Here is a 13,235-nt window from a genome sequence, read left to right on the forward strand (position 1 = left end):
GGGAGGCAATGATGAGGAGGCATGGGCCTACCATGGAGGTTATTGGATACTTGAACAATACAATATCTAATCTCCAAACATCACTTTGAATTGATTCAATCCCGGTCTAAGATACTAACTGCCTATGATACTCAAGAACGCGACACCCAATTTGCCATAGACGGTTTGATCATAGAGGGTAAGCGAAGGCTGCCATAAACTGGGCTTTTCAGCTGGACGTCACAGGGTGCTCCCTCAAACATCACTGCACCGAGCACACCGTCGAGAGGCTTATCTGGTCTCTTGGTTAGTCCCCTCAATCATCCTTATCTCCACATTCGTTGAAAAGCTCTCCAGGCATATATATGCATAGCTTCCCGATTTGCCATGTACCTCTCAGAAAGTCTTTACGATGCCCCCATTCGAGAACGAGCTGTAGAAGAGAACTAGTCCTACCGGTCGTTGGGGAGGTTTTTTTTAGGGTCGTTCCGTCAATGATGATGCCCACATCATCCACTGGGTGGCTGCCTACCTTGGCTACGATATGTAGAGTTCGGCCAATCGTTCATTCAGCTTCGTCTCACCGTGTCGAAGATGATGACATGAGCGCTGCTTGTCCAACGCAACGAGAGCAAAGAACTTGGAATGGCTTTTCCCTACAATGCAACGGAATGCACTGCTTTTCCACCAGCGTCAAGTTCTTTCAGAAAGCGCCGTGTAAATGAAACAGCCCTTGGTCTCTGCTTACAATAAAAATCCCACCACCGTCAACACCTCACCTCACCATTTGTAGAAAGCAATTTGTTCGCGTACTATGGGGGACTCAGAAAATAGATTGGCCCCGAAACCGCTTGTTTTCATACTACTCCCAGGTCCACTGTCCTAAAGAAAGGGCCGTGGCCGGGTGTATGTCTGGTCTGGTTTGAGCATAAATTCCATCATAGTCCCGTTTGAAAAGAACAGGGCTTTGGCCTAAACTCCATACTACACTTTGGTTGGAGAGAGGAATAGGTTGAGGAGGATGAGCCTTCGTGTATAAACAATTGAAAGGGGGCGGGATAGTAGCACCCAAAAGACCACACCGCCTTCGTTCTTATGGCAGAACGCGACTTAGGAAATACTTCTCGCTCGTGGTTCGTCCTTTCAAAGGCGGTACCATTACTAACAGTTGGGCGGTACATCGAGAAAGCCTACCTAGGTACTTGATACCTAGATCACCTCCAACGACCTGGCCTTTGCTGGGCCGAACCGATGTTAGCGTTCGGGCAAGGTAGTAGGTTAAGCTAAGGAGATATATATGGTAGGCTGGAGACTAAATACGAGGTACCTCGTGCGCTACTTACCCTTAGCAACTAACATACTGATGCGAACGCTATAAGGGGCCAAGACTAGGAAATCTCAGCCTGAGGTTGTTGGCGAGCGACTAACTACTGCTGAACGCCTGACGCGCCGCCTACTAATGGTGCTTATGGTGGAAAAGATTTGGGTGTTCAGCCGCTTCACACGAAAAGAGGATGGTTGGGCAAGCTCGCTTCTTATCGGCTCAAGCGAGGTCAAATCTGCTGTTGTTACTACATTTCCCCCTACCTTCTTCCCTTCTGGTGGTGAAGATGATGCCTGCTGCTTTTGAGATTGCTTTGATGCTCTCGGAACATTCATCAAGAAACCTAACACAATGCGCAGCATTATTAAACGTGTAATCAGAAAGTTATGGTGGAAGGTTCCGTTGTGGAAAGTTTTTGGTAAGGCTGGACACACTTCTAGATCCCCAACCGCCGTTTGGGTTCGAACCAAGCCTTTCAGCCTAACCATATCTCTCAGAATTTCACAATGTGTTAATGATGTCCTTGGGTTGTGGACTCATACTATGGTGTATGTAGATTACCAAATGTCGCAGACGACTGGTATGCTGCGAGCAATTGAAAGCTGACTAAAACGGACCGCCAAAGCTCTCCTCCTGGCCGGATGCTCGTCGGAGTCGCATTACATGCCATCGATATACATCGTATCCGCGTCCTACGCCCCCTCACCTCATCAGTCGTCCGCCATCGGCAACTCCAGCCATCCTAACGCCGAGTTCATTGCCTTGGCGAGAAACTTATCACATGGCGCCAGTCTTGAGGTCCGCTCTGGCTTCTTCGCGGCCTGCTTGAGATTCCCCGCGAAAGCGCCGCCAGAAAACAATTGGCACTGCGGCGATGCCTCAGACATTCTCGCTGGGGAGTCCCGGAATGCCGATCCGCTAGGCCTGGTCCAATATTCAGACAGGTTCACTTCCAAAGTGGTGTTTTACGGCCTCATGTACGTCTGGTGAAACCCCTTGACGTGGTTGTTTTGGACTGTTGCACCTTCCGTTTCTTGGTCATATCACTAATGTCGAGTTAGCCTGGGCAGCATGGCACTGTCGGTTCTCGCGATAGGTGTTTTGAGCTCCCTTCCAGGATGGAAAACGCACATTCTCGAGGATGGCGAAGCACACCAAATCCGTCCGTTCCCAGCCCCCAACGTGACAAGCTTTTGTCTAGCCACACTGTGTTTTTCCGCTGGATTTGGCTTTATCTCGGTTCTGTGGCTGCACGTGGCCGCCGTGGCCGCAACTGGGACTTTGGATTTCATGATTGAAGACATCGTTGTTACACAAGTGGGATCCGCTGCCATGGCTCTGGGGTGGTTGGCATTCGGTACAGAAATGATAGCACTAGTGGGTGTATTTATCATGCGCGTTTCGCTGAATTTGCTTGATCAAATCACGGACGAAGACTGATAGCGCCTCATCCAGTTGTGAGGAGTATAATTAGGATTCGAGGGGGCGATGCTCAGCTCAGCTCGCCCCTTTCTTCATCGGCCTGTCTGATTTCTCCTTCACCGACCCTGCGCTTTAGCGGTTCTTTTGGTCCATAATGGATCCTGAAATGAGAAGCATTCAGAATGAGAATGGAAAGAATTACCAACACAAAAACCCCAATGCTTATGACGGCTTTTAGGCCACCTAGCAAAGTGCCCCTGGACCACAGGGGTATCATTGTAACCAGCCCAAAGAGCAGCATTGCTATACCTTTTCCAAGCCTTGTTTGTATGAAAGCTGCCTTGATTCTTGGATATTACCCACCGCAAGAAATCCCTCGTTCTAATAGGCTGTCTGTCTGGAATGCTAGTGGTTTTTCGCAGGTCGACAACCGCCTCACTGATTAGCTGGATATATGTCTCGCTTCGGATCGTGAGACGGATGCCGTACGATAGACCTACCACCACAACAGCCGTCAGGACGAACCATTTGACCGACGTGGTTTCAGGGTCCAATTCTTTGACCTGCATTCCGAAAAAGGTGGCAGCAAACGAAAGGGGAATATATATAAAAGCTATCCTAGCGTCAGGGACCTATACTCATAGATCATTTAGTTTTGTGGACATGTCAACTTACCGAGCTCCGTAAGCTTTGTGACACTCTCTGCTTCGGCAATCCCTCTCCTGCTCTCGACAATCGACAAGGAGCTAACCAGGACATGGAACAACTTGTCTAAGCGCTTTTGGACGCGCAATATTTCTTCAAGAAGATTTTCGCTCGCATCTTTGATACTGTGCTGGTCGCTGGTTTTGCCTTTATCATTGGTCGGCCCGCACAAGAAGGCAGTAAAAGGGGGAATTGACTTCGTAAGAGCGCGTAGCTCGGCTCCTAAAATATTGACAAGCCTACGCCATATCGCGATATTTCTCTGTAGGGTTAACTCATCTTCAGCCAGGCTATGCACGTTATCAATAAAGGATTCCACCAGTTGCAGAAAGTCCATGGTGTCACAATGGATGATAAAAAACACTGCTGACATCGGACCCAGTGCGTAAGACTTAGTCAGACTTGGTTGGGCCTCTCTCTCAAGCCAAAGAGCAAGATCCTCGAGGGTGGTGGATAGTTGAGCAACCAGACCCTGAGGACAAGGGTCGAAAATCTGATAATCCGATGCAGGTCCTCGCGATGCGCAGTTTTGAAAAGGCAGACGACGTCGTCCTATATCACTAGGAGGCGAAAAATGCACACTCCCATTGCGCTGGGACTCATCACATTGTCCCATGCTATGGGGAGCTCCTAATTGATCAACAGCGATCTCAGACGCTGCTGGTGTATGAGTATTTTGCGGGACGCTATCTTGGGAATTATCAATTCCTGCTCCGGGCGTGATCTGATTGTGTTTGGGGAGGCACTGGGGACCATTGTTTCTGGGGAAGCTTCCATAACTGTGTCTCCTTGATCCTTTCTTACCCTGAGCAGCAGATTCAGACTCTACAAAGAGGGTCAAGGGTAGTGGACGCGTTTCGATGGCAGGCATCCCAGGCGCTTGGAAATGAACCTTTTCTGCGGTATTTCCTCAAGCTCAGTGGCTAATCCGGAATCCGTTAAGATTAGAACTATACACGGAGATAAGCTATAGTTCATACCCACAAGTAGGAAAGTCCAAATACCGATTTCGCGAGATCCCAAAGTTCCCTTCCAGAGACTCACACGTTCCTCCACTGCTAGCTTGTCACCATTTTGGAGGCGTTCAGAGGTTGAGGTTTCATAATCCCATTCTCCATTTTCGAGTCTAAGATCTAGGTGGCGCCTGCGACTATTACAAATTGCCATCATGTCGAGTTGTGTTTCTTGGGCGCTGGTCTCTGACTCGGACTCAGATTCATCATCGGTGGATGTTTCACGATGAAAACGGTATTGTCGTCGGGATAGACGCATAGACCCTCTGATGAGCCGGAGTGTGTACGGGCGGTACCACTTGATGGACGCATGACATTTCTGAAATCGTTTGGTCCACCATGTGGAAGCTTCAGCATCGGTGTAAGGTGTGGGAGGATCTTCAATTTGTTGGTGATCCGTTCTGCCGCTGGGCACCCAGCTAGAGTTGATTAAATGCTCTGCAAAGAACTGGGGGTCAACGTTAAGTGACGACTGGAGCGTTTTAGCCAATTGGGAACTTATGTCTTCGACAAGCAGGACCCAGGTGGAGCATTCAGGGTTCAAATTTGTCAAACGAGCTTCGAAGGTACTCCTCTGCCAGCGCAATCCTCCATCAAAGATGCTGTGGGTGGAACTCAGGGCGGTCCAGTTTTGCGTATACTCATAGCTGGAAACCTTTGAAATGCTCGTGTGTGATGGTCGGATCTTTACTGCATTGGGAGGAAGCCTATGGAGAATGTCATAAGGTATTGTGGGCTGACGACCTGAATCTATGTTGCGCCGACCCAGCTGTGCCATGTTGATATCTAGAGGAATGAAAACTGTATGCGCCCTAGGGTGGCCCTGGTGTTGCGACAGTGAAAGACGCTTTGGCAGTGTTGTGTTAGTTGGCTGCTAGGGAAACGAGGAAGTTGAACAGTAAAGAAGACCTTATGGAAGGACGTAGCCTCAACTTATAAGTCGTTATATAACGACTTACTTACCTGCCTAAGGTAGGTAAATACGCCTTAGCCTAAGCGACTCGTACTTGCCTAGTTAAACGCTCACGCAGGATCGGCCCGAGGGGCCTAGTAAAGGCAAAGGTAAAGGCAAAGGCCAGGTCGTTGGAGGATGACTTTCCTTTCTTGGCGTGACGCCCAACTGGCAATTGCTTAATGGTGGCATGTTCCCATCATGTGCGGCGCGCTTCCCCGCGATCATCAGAAAACAATACCATGAGGTGATGTGCCCTGCATGTGAAGAAACACGGAAGAGAGCAAACTTGCAACATTCAACCGCTACGCGACAAATTGAACTTCCTTGACATCTGAAGTGGACAAAGACTTGACTCAGTGAAGTCATTTGGTGGCGCTGCCTTCGGTACTCACCTGCCTGGCTGCTCCGCTTCACTGCAAACCAGATATCAACAGTAAAAAGATCCCTTCAGTCTTTTGTTCTTCTTCTTCTACCTTCTCACACCTACAAGCACAATTAATACTTCACCTCTGGAACGTGTGCCGCAGGAGACGCGCCCAACATCTACGATATCACATTTCACGCCCTACCATCCTCTATCTAGCAAACACATCAACCTTCCATACCCTGTCTACAACACCCACTCGGCGCCACAACTCACCTCCCTCACCCACCAAAAAATGGCACCAGCAAACACCCTCCCCGCGGTCCTCACGCACATCACGACCCTGTACTACAGCTACCTGCACCCACTGCTCCCGTCACCAGTCCAATCCCTCATCGAGAACGTCGCCCCAATACTCACACAAGTCATCACATCCGCGACGTCAGGCGACCTCACAACGCTGCTCGCCACGCTCGTGGTCATCTACCTCTCGCTGCGCATCGCAGACTATATCCGCCGAAGCGTGATCGCATGGGTGATGTTCTTCTTTAAGATTGCGCTGGTCATTGCGCTGGTCAACGCTGCGTTCTATGTCAATCGTGTTGGGCTGGACAAGGCGCTGGAGGATGCTGAGTGGGGCTGGGATTTGATTTGGGGATTGGCGCAGAAGGCGATTAATGGGGCGGGAGGCGGGAGTGCAGGGAGAGCAGGAGGGTATGGGCAGTGGAATCTGGATGAGGCGCAGAGGTATCGCATTCCGGTGGAGGGGAAGAGAGCGTCGAAGAGGCGGAGTGGTGGGTGGAGTTGAGCTCTGAGGTGCCGGGGAAAAAGAGATGAACAATAAATTGCATTTGAGGATTTCTCGGCGCATGCTCATTTTGGGTCAGCAATGATACTCGAATTTGTTCATCACCGGGGTATCTTGAAAAGTCTAGAGATATTATATTTCATCTGGGGAATCAACAACCACCAACGCCCGCGCTAAAAAAGGACCGGGTCGTCGTTTTGGACATGACCAACTTCAACACTGATACGGTGACCACGCACATATCTTGTTGCCCTCACTCTTCCTGCCAGGCAGGCTCCTGCATCTCGACTTCCTTGGGGTCTTTGGGTTCCTGCGCCTCATGGTACTGGATGGCATCGTCGATGTAACTCAGGATGTCACCGACGCTGTTCTCATCACTCACGTCCAGCTGCAGGTACGACACCATGCTGAAGTCGTCAATCAACCGCGCGACCGCCTGATTCAACTGCTTGAAGGAGCGACCCGACATGACCTGGTCGATCTCCTGCGGGTTGTGCACGTCGACCGTGTGTGGCTCCACCGCGCTTCCTCGCCCCGTGTCCTCGTCGTCCAGCAGGTTCGCGTCTGGGTCCACGAAACGCTTCATCTCTTTCTTGCCCACTTGGTCCTTCACCAGGTCCATTTTGGAGAGGATGTTGACGTGCGGCAGCTCGAGCATGATCATCGCGCTCATGGCCGAGAGCGTGCCCGCGAAGAATTTCGCCTTGTCCACCACGAATGTCGCTTCCAGGAGGTAGGCTGCGCACAGGTTGATGTTCAAGGGTCCCATGCGCGAGAGATACTTGACCAATTCGGGCAGTAGCGGGATGTGTGTGTAGAGTTCGATCTGGCCCGGGAGATCGAAGAGAATGAGGTATTCCTCCGACAGCGGTTCGATGGCCTGCGCCAGGAAATCTAGATTTTGGAGTAGGAATTCGAAGCAGAATATCAGCCCGCCGTTGGGGCCTAGTGACATCTCTTCCATGACGTCTTCCAGGCTGATGAGGTCCCGTATGTCCAGATCCGGCTCGTAGGCGAAGTCGCTCGCGGCCGGGTCGAGGTTGACGTAGAAGCAGGATCGCCGACTGTGTTGCAGGTGTTGGATCATGGCGGTGCAGAAGGTCGTTTTGCCCGCCCCCGCGGGGCCCATTACTAGACAGCCGAATTTCGACATTGTTACTGTCTTGTTCTAGTAGTTGGTCTTGTCCTCTAGGGATACGTCGCCATGGGAGTTGTGGCTCGTGAGGATGTTGAGATTATTCAACTGCGGGAGAGAAGGCTAGGGTATGGAGAGTGAAATTCTGCTTCAGAGAGATCCCTCCCCGCACTGTCCGTGCATTCGGTCCCAGGCTGTTAGTACGAAGCCTTAAGACACTACAATCTTGGCATTCCAGACAGCTTAAATTGTCCTACTCGCTCCTGATCATCACGTCAACACACATATGTTAGACAAGTATCAACTTTCCAGTACTTTTGTCCTCTATCGGTGATCTTGTCATGGCCTACCTAGGTACCTAGGTAGGCAGTCAACCAGCTCATCGAGATGCATGATCGGCGAGTAAAAACGGTTTGCGGTTGTCCTCTGATAAGTGGGAGGGAGTTACACAGGTAAGAAATTGCTGTGGGAGAAAGGATAAAACAAGCGCCAACCCCTGCCCAATTTCTATTCCTATTCATCAAAAGCTCCCTGTTGACCACCAAGCCCGCACCGACGACCTGTTCTGCCCTGTGCTTCTTCTGTCCTCGCCTTGGGTGGAGCCGCCGTGTGAGAAGCGCCCAGGAGAATTTGAAGGCAGGATACCGCGTGCCTAGCGCGGTAGCTCTGGACCGGGTCTCATTCTCTCCACCCTTATCCGGCCTACGATCTGGACAGCCGGAGGACTCAATGCAATGCTCACCCAGAATATGAGTGGCAGCCACGAAAGACCACGGATGGCATTAACGAGCAGAGCTAAAACGTGGATAGCATAGCACCAACAACCCAGGGCAGGGGCTTTTCTGTCCCGACAATGGCCCAATACTCGAGATACGACGACCAGAAGATCCAACAAGCGAAGATTGCATTCCACCCGATAAAACTGGTTGTGAAGGTCGAGTGCGTTGTCAATTGAGCATTTGCGGCTTCAAAGAACCAGCAAAATATGCCACCAGACATAATGCTTTGCGCAAAATGCCATTCAGCACAGTGCCTTGGAGAGTCGGTGACAGTAGGCTGGTTTGCGCTCTTTGTGATGATCAAGTTGAGAAGAACCTGGCATAGGCCTGCCGACACTGCTCCGAGCGTCATCTGCAGAAGGAAGCTGGCGAGTCTCTTCAAGTCAGACTCAGGATCGCTAGCGCTGGGGTCAAGGTCTTGAGCCACCCCCGGACTTAGCAGTGACGCCACACATATTATGACAAGCATAGGTCTCAACCCGGCAAACGAGTGTTTGGCAGTGGCCTTACTCCATATTCGCCTCCCAGTTTGGCACATCGCCATAGCAGTGGACGATGTTGATGGGCTCTTCGGGTCGAGTAAGTAAATCCACCTTCGAGGAGAAAAGGCGAACGAATTGTTTTCGACCTTGAAATCTTCCCGATGGCTGGTGCCAGGACGAAAGTGAGTCAAGGTCGTGCATAGAGTGCATGGAACTATCGGCATATTGTGGAGTATCCATCGAGGAGAGATGGTCGACACCGTGTGCAATGCATTTCATGTCCTTCTCGACCGAACAATTGCGTACTGGTCCGTCGCCGACACGGCCATTTCGAGAAAACGGAGACAAATAAGCGTGTCGAGACTCGACGTTTGACAGCACTAATCTGGGGAGACGAACTGCTTTACCAGAAACTAAGCTAGAAGTATCTTCGTCGGGTTTGAAGAGGTTGTCATCACTGTCAGTAGTGGGCGTCCTGGTGTAAATGCTTCGTGCGCTTTCGGCGCCCATTTTATGTCGGTTTCAAGTTTACACGCTGCACACAAGCCCGTCAGGATGTTGCAGCAAGGTGGATCAAGAGCGATGAGTGGGTCGGTGCCCAAGCAAGGTTGCGATTCTAGATATCAATGGTTGATGTGTGCAAAGGCAAGTTATATTGGGCCAAAAGCTTCCTAGAAGTTGTTGTAGTGCCGTGCGCCACGGGGGTCACGGTGCTAAGAGTTAGATCTTGGCGATCGAATAGGCTTATGGTTGTGCTTATGAATCCTCTACGGGTGGTCGTTATTCCGATTCATTAGGTACCTATTTACTTCGTCGGTAGGTACGATTGCATGTAGTGGCTGATGATTGGAACATCTTAGTTAGAAATCATCTTGGAGCAGCTGTGCGCCAGCATCACAGGCAGCGGACGCTTATGATGCCAAAGTCATTGCTTCTTGTGCTTCTGAACCGGAACAATCCTGAGGCTCGAGGCTTCAGCCTCAGCCTACGAGTCAGCGAGGCCCATTCTCCACTGTGCACAGAAATCACCTCTGCTCTCCTGCGGTTGCCGAGTTAGGGGTTCCATGTAGTTGGGAGTGCACCGGTGTCTGGACAAGAAGCAGAGCGTCAAGCTTGATCTCGCCCTTTGTTCCTGTCTTTGGAGTCCTTCTGCTTGGTTCCTCTCCATTATGGAGTGCTATGGACGCGAGCCACTAGGAGTTACTGGTGTTCACAGCCTGGGATGGCAAGGGATCCGAGTTCATTAGTGTTGCCGCCCTATGTAGCTTCACTCCTGACATTCGGGGACAGTAAAGCGGCGAGCTCCTGCAACGCAGTATCCGTACCTGTAGTTGTAAATTTGTTCACAACCCGACTTGTGCCATTCAATTACTTGTCCACTGCAAAGTTGTTTGCATGATTAGGAGCCCATGTTCTCACTCAAATGTCTCATCATTTTTTTCCCATCTGGATCATTAAATAGCCCTTCCGCTTATGGTTAACGCCTATCTGTATCTGAGGCTTGAGCAAAGTCAGCCTCAGGAGCGACCAATTCTGCCACCGCCTTCGGCTCCTTGTGCACGTGGAAGGAGATGAGGAGACGCACGGCTGGGTTGCGGAACATTTCATGTTAGGTCGACGGATAAAAGGCCACTCGGCAAGTGTGCTGTCTTCCACCAATTTGGACACGGCCCAGAAAAACATAAGGAAGGAAAGACCAAAGCCAAAGCACGAACCCGGCGCAGGGGTGACCCGTGGCTCAAGGGGCAAAGCCTAGAGGCCAGGCAGCTGCAGCCCCACGGATCGCGCCATCACACTTCCATTGAGGCCTGGAAACCCCAAGGCCACTGAATATTGAAGCCTAAACAAACGGTGAGCGCCCGGAGACTTCTTAACCACCGCGCGGACCTCCACCAATCTGCACCGATTCAACGCCATCAACTTTTTCAGGTGCACTCTCTCGTTCTGGTGGTGTCAAAGTCGGTCTGCAGTGCTGCCATTGTCGTTACCTATCACTATTTCCGACATTAAGGCAGGCAGATTCACCGTGGAGGAGACAATCTTGTGAGAGACTGCATCTGCATTTGTTCATCGCCAAACGAGCAAACAGGATGTATCCTCTTTTCTATTGTCGCTGCGGTGTCTTTGGCTACTCAACTTCACCCACTCGCCAATGGACCGTGCTTGATGGGGCTGCCGCTGCACTTGAATTGGAACCATTAGACCTGAAGAACTACCGGTCGGTGGTGGTGCCGAGTGCCAGTGGGATAACGCGAGAACCTGAAGGATAAAGTCCAGAGAAATAGAATCCCCGTCATTCTTACTCTCTTCCTCTTTCCCTCCACTATCCACATTTGCTGCCACGAAGTCCAATCGCGATTGACAGAGCAACCCACCCCTGCTCAGGCTTGCAGATAACGACATCAACACCAGGTAAAGCCCTTGAACCTTTCCCCTCTCAACCATCCCCCGATTTTTTTTCATTCAATTCAATATACGTACTCGTAAGTCCCCAAGTCTCAAGTCTTCTTCTACTTCCTCTACTTCCATTTCTCAACACTGTCTCCTCTTCATATTCTCTACCTTCCTCACTGCTAACTGTCTACATCAAAGCACCCAGCAATATTTCCGCTACGCAACCGTGGGGCATCCTCATCCACTCGGACACTTTCTCCGACCCTCACCAAGAATAAATCTCTGAACACCGCCCTCTCTCCAACTTTCCCTCCTTCCACGCAATCAGCCTCCCGGAGTCTCTACAAACTTCTTTCCTCCCTCTCTCCTTCCCAACCCCCGCCTCGCTTTTTCCAACAATAACAATGACTGGCACCGCTGTCACCAACGGTGTCGCCAAGAAGGCCGACACCTTCCTGTTCACCTCCGAATCTGTCGGTGAGGGACATCCCGACAAGATCGCGTAAGTTTCAACAATATCCACCTTTCCCACTCGCACTGACATTATTCAGCGATCAAGTGTCGGATGCCATCCTCGATGCCTGCCTCAAAGAAGATCCTCTCTCCAAGGTCGCTTGCGAGACTGCCACCAAGACCGGTAAGTCTTTCCCTCACCAATTTTCCGCGGACGTTCCGTCTGACATGTAATCTTAGGCATGATCATGGTCTTCGGAGAAATCACTACCAAAGCCCGCCTTGACTACCAGAAAATCGTCCGTCAAACCATCAAGGATATCGGCTATGATCACTCTGACAAGGGCTTCGACTACAAAACCTGCAACGTCCTCGTGGCCATTGAAGAACAATCCCCAGACATTGCCCAGGGTCTACATTACGAGGAGGCTCTCGAGAACCTCGGTGCTGGTGATCAGGGTATCATGTTCGGCTATGCCACTGATGAGACTCCTGAATTCCTTCCTCTGAGCATCCAACTCGCACACAAGCTCAACCTTGCTTTGAAGGAGGGCCGTAACAATGGCACGCTTCCCTGGTCGCGACCTGATACAAAGACTCAGGTTACCGTCGAGTATGCTCACGATGGTGGAGCCGTGATTCCCCTGAGAGTCGACACCGTTGTTGTTTCTGCTCAACACTCTGAAGACATCACTACCGAGCAACTACGAAAAGAGGTTATGGAGAAGGTCATCAAGAAGGTCATCCCAGCCAAGTACCTTGATGACAAGACTGTCTACCATATTCAGCCTTCTGGACTCTTCATCATCGGTGGTCCTCAGGGTGATGCTGGTTTGACTGGCCGAAAGATCATTGTTGACACCTACGGTGGTTGGGGTGCTCATGGTGGTGGTGCTTTCTCCGGAAAGGATTACAGCAAAGTTGATCGATCTGCCGCTTACCTTGCTCGATGGATTGCCAAGTCCCTTGTCAAGGCCAAACTCGCTCGTCGCGCTCTTGTCCAATTGTCATATGCTATTGGTGTTGCTGAGCCTCTATCTCTCTTCGTTGAGTCGTATGGAACCAGCGACAAGTCGAGTGCTGAGCTCGTGGAAATCATTCTCAAGAACTTTGACCTTCGACCTGGTGTCATTGTCAAGGAATTGAACTTGACTAACCCCATCTACTGCCGAACTGCCAAGAACGGTCACTTCTCCGATCAATCCTTCCCCTGGGAACAACCCAAAGACTTGAAGTTCTAGATGATTGAGTTGACTTCTTCCTCTGTCTCCTTTCTGCCCCTTGGATGAATCATCTACGGCATTGCATACATCACGACCGGAGTTTTGGGGAAACGGATGACGGACATCGTCGTACATTTGATGTGGAGTTTCGAGAGCCTTTTTAACCTGGCTTGGGTGTGTGGATGGGTTAGAGGTTGGA

The 13,235-nt window shown here is 50.7% G+C and overlaps 6 protein-coding genes across 6 annotated transcripts; 3 read left to right on the forward strand and 3 right to left on the reverse strand.

Moving 5' to 3' along the window:
• Nucleotides 1-1,966: 1,966 nt before the first annotated feature.
• Nucleotides 1,967-2,743, forward strand: LTR84_009614 (uncharacterized protein; the record flags this gene model as incomplete). The annotated part of the gene is made up of 2 exons (XM_064853153.1): nt 1,967-2,280; nt 2,365-2,743. 2 exons carry the CDS (start codon nt 1,967-1,969, stop codon nt 2,741-2,743), a joined length of 693 nt encoding a protein of 230 aa, XP_064709552.1.
• A 631-nt stretch (nt 2,744-3,374) lies between these two features.
• LTR84_009615 (uncharacterized protein) lies at nt 3,375-5,221 on the reverse strand (the record flags this gene model as incomplete). Its single annotated transcript, XM_064853154.1, has 2 exons — nt 3,375-4,339; nt 4,411-5,221. 2 exons carry the CDS (start codon nt 5,219-5,221, stop codon nt 3,375-3,377), a joined length of 1,776 nt encoding a protein of 591 aa, XP_064709553.1.
• Nucleotides 5,222-6,057: 836 nt separating this feature from the next.
• Nucleotides 6,058-6,570, forward strand: LTR84_009616 (uncharacterized protein; the record flags this gene model as incomplete). Its single annotated transcript, XM_064853155.1, has 1 exon — nt 6,058-6,570. The coding sequence occupies one exon, from the start codon at nt 6,058-6,060 to the stop codon at nt 6,568-6,570; it is 513 nt and encodes a 170-aa protein (XP_064709554.1).
• A 253-nt stretch (nt 6,571-6,823) lies between these two features.
• Nucleotides 6,824-7,723, reverse strand: LTR84_009617 (uncharacterized protein; the record flags this gene model as incomplete). Its single annotated transcript, XM_064853156.1, has 1 exon — nt 6,824-7,723. One exon carries the CDS (start codon nt 7,721-7,723, stop codon nt 6,824-6,826), a length of 900 nt encoding a protein of 299 aa, XP_064709555.1.
• A 1,267-nt stretch (nt 7,724-8,990) lies between these two features.
• LTR84_009618 (uncharacterized protein) lies at nt 8,991-9,476 on the reverse strand (the record flags this gene model as incomplete). The annotated part of the gene is made up of 1 exon (XM_064853157.1): nt 8,991-9,476. One exon carries the CDS (start codon nt 9,474-9,476, stop codon nt 8,991-8,993), a length of 486 nt encoding a protein of 161 aa, XP_064709556.1.
• Nucleotides 9,477-11,764: 2,288 nt separating this feature from the next.
• ETH1 (S-adenosylmethionine synthase) lies at nt 11,765-13,054 on the forward strand (the record flags this gene model as incomplete). Its single annotated transcript, XM_064853158.1, has 3 exons — nt 11,765-11,862; nt 11,912-11,997; nt 12,054-13,054. The coding sequence occupies 3 exons, from the start codon at nt 11,765-11,767 to the stop codon at nt 13,052-13,054; spliced, it is 1,185 nt and encodes a 394-aa protein (XP_064709557.1).
• Between the last annotated feature and the right edge of the window lie 181 nt (nt 13,055-13,235).

This window comes from Exophiala bonariae (genome assembly GCF_035927105.1).
Source record: "Exophiala bonariae strain CCFEE 5792 chromosome Unknown scaffold_4, whole genome shotgun sequence".
Classification (NCBI taxonomy): Eukaryota; Fungi; Ascomycota; class Eurotiomycetes; order Chaetothyriales; family Herpotrichiellaceae; genus Exophiala; species Exophiala bonariae.